We start from the raw sequence: 2,857 nt of genomic DNA, 5'->3' as shown, positions 1-2,857 counted from the left end.
GAGACTTTTCTTTTTCTTTTTCAAAGAGATGGAGAGATGGAGAGATACTGAGAATTGGTGGAGCAGTTCTTTTAAGTTTAGAGTATGTTTACTCTTTTATAGTATGTACTCTCCCATATCTAATTTTTTTGGTGGAACAACTCTCTCGGTTGGGAATATATATATATATATAAATTTTTTTTAAAGAAAATAAGGGTTCAATTGAAGTTTTGATGCAGGATGCGGTCACGTCACTCACCGATATATCAAGGACTGATCAAATAAGAGTAAATATACGCAGGTGTACGTGTAACATTTCTCATTGAATATGAACACATACGTTGATACATATCACAAACTTGTATATATATATATATATTTTAAATAAGGGTTCAATCAAAGTTTTGATGTAGGATGCGGTCATATCACTAACCGACATATCATGGACTAATCAAATTAAATAAGAGTAAATATACGTAGGTGTACGTATAACATTTCTCATTGAATATAGACACATACATTGATACATATCGCAAACTTGTATATATATATATATGGCTTTAGTATGAATGAGCAAATATGCAATAATTAAGTAGTTAAATTCTTTTTTTTTTTTATATATATATTGAAATTAAATCACGAAATTTTTTACCCAGATTCTGATGTCACTTGTAAAATAAATCTACATAATATTCTATACTTCCCAAGATCTTAAACTATATCGTGATTTCTGACAATAAATTAAGAACATACAAGAATTCATGGCAACCAAAAACTTCTTGGATTAATCTTGATATGAAAGTGTAAACACTAGGAAAACAATTTCCCTCACTTGACTTTTTTTTTTTTTTTCCCTAATTGAATGAAGAAAAATGATTACAAGAGAGGATCTTTCCCATTTCTAATCCGAATGAAAGAGAGAATAAGAAATTCTGTGAGAACGCTTTCAAACTGATGAATATTATGTATATTTAGATTTTAGAGGGTAGAAACAGAACCCGTTTTCTTATTCGATTATAACTCCACTTCTTATCAAAGTATATCCGGCCAGCCACTACTAAAAAACTACTCTTATTTGACTAATAGTTTAATAGGATTAGGATGGAGTCTAATAATTTCTCATTTTTTTTAATGTGTATGATATGGGGGACATTAAATTCTTACAACAGGTACCCTCTTCGATCTGTCATATGGTTCCTTGTGTCTCACAACTTTTATCGATACATTGCTAATAATAGTAGGATTTATTATATAAAACTTAGGATAAAACCTTTTCCTTGATCTATGGAAATTGGAAAAAAAGAAATTGTGGAACGTGGGCGATTCTTTAAACTTTGTACAATTCGATCTGCTCAAAGCAAATATGCCTAAATTTACATACTTTTTCTTTTTGACATCCTTTTTGATTTTTCTATTGCAACTGATGAGGAACGGGATCGAGATCGACGTCTGAGTAATTTCTTCATGGATAGCCCAAGAGAAATCGTTTATTTTTTTCTCTTGAAGAGAAATGGATCTCCTTGTCTTCTTCTCCATCGATCGATCCTTTCTTAAGGGCTCTAAATTGTGGGATTCATACAGCGCAACCCAATCCCCTTGCTTCTGACCCCTTCATGATTCTCAGCCTCTTGCATGAAGAGATGAACATTCTGGATTGAAAGAAAAATAATCTTAGACGACTTTCTTTCTTCTTCTTCTTCTTTTTTTTAAAAAAATTATTTTTTGGAAAAGATATTGTGATTTCAGAGAGAGAGAGGGAGAGAGAACTTACTCCCATGGAACATCTCCAACCAACATCCAATCTCCATCCTTGTCTTCATAAGTTGGCACAAATTCTGACCCATTGAAGCCTTCCCTCTCAGAATACTCCCCTGAAGAATTAACCAAAAAAAAAAAATTAAGAATATTCAAAAATTCAATCAATATTGTAAATTCAGACAAGATCGATGCTTATGAATGCTTACCAACACTGAACTTGAACATGTCTTCCAAGGCTTTAAGGAGCTCTGGATATCCATTGTAGACCTTCAAATCAATCTTCCTTAAATAAGGAGCTCCATCCATGCTAACTTTTACGTACATGCCCGCCGTTTCAGCCTCCATTTTCTTCGCCAGGAAACAGTTTTTCCGGTAAGATCTCACCGGCGGCCACCCCACTACTTGTGCCCTACAATAACATATACCCATCAACCATATTAGCCCAAACAATCAAAACATTAATGCATGCATGCATGCATAAAAAAAAAAAAAAAAAAAAAAGAAGCTTACTTGGCGGGAGAAGCAATTTCTTGATCACTTTTTTGAGCATCCGACACATTAGAACTGTCCTTAGATCCACACTCCTCGTTCATGTAATCCGGCAATGCTCTTTTGTTGCTCTTCTTGGTCCCCGGTAGGCCTAATCTAAGCTCTGTTGCCTCAAGGTTGAGCTCTTTGTCAAACCCCATACTTTTTCTCCTAGGTTTTGAACCGATATATCGGTTGATACCACCAAAGATTGTGTATCGGACGTAGTTGGCGATATTTCGGTGAGGTTGTATACAATTGGCAAAGAAGGCGTAGAGAGAATATGGTTGTCAGGCCTAATGCTACTCACAATGTGTTATATAGAATTGTAGACGGAAACACAGTGACGAAGGACGACGGATGCTGTCTGGAGAAAGGAGAAGTAACGTATTACCATCTCCACTTCAAGCGCGTGCCTGCCACATCACGCGCTTTAAAATAGAGATCGTAAGTATGGTCAACAATGGCATGAAAATTTTATATTACATAATTTTGACTATAGAAAAGGAATTTTACATTTAGATATCAATATTTAGTTAATTTCATTTTGCCCACATTTTTTTTTTTTTTTTAAAGAGGAAAACATTTCATT

At 34.2% G+C, this 2,857-nt stretch overlaps 1 protein-coding gene across 1 annotated transcript; it reads right to left on the bottom strand.

Moving 5' to 3' along the window:
• Nucleotides 1-1,360: 1,360 nt before the first annotated feature.
• On the bottom strand, nt 1,361-2,542 carry LOC132171488 (auxin-induced protein 22D-like). The gene is made up of 4 exons (XM_059582810.2): nt 2,248-2,542; nt 1,944-2,146; nt 1,751-1,850; nt 1,361-1,628 (listed from the first exon to the last, which is right to left on the bottom strand). The coding sequence occupies exons 1-4, from the start codon at nt 2,424-2,426 to the stop codon at nt 1,553-1,555; spliced, it is 558 nt and encodes a 185-aa protein (XP_059438793.1). The 5' UTR covers nt 2,427-2,542; the 3' UTR covers nt 1,361-1,552.
• Between the last annotated feature and the right edge of the window lie 315 nt (nt 2,543-2,857).

The sequence above is a fragment of the Corylus avellana genome, chromosome 1 (genome assembly GCF_965113065.1).
Source record: "Corylus avellana chromosome 1, dhCorAvel1.hap1.2, whole genome shotgun sequence".
NCBI lineage: Eukaryota > Viridiplantae > Streptophyta > Magnoliopsida > Fagales > Betulaceae > Corylus > Corylus avellana.
Note: the sequence above shows the minus strand (reverse complement) of the source record. Positions and strands in the feature narration are given on the sequence as shown.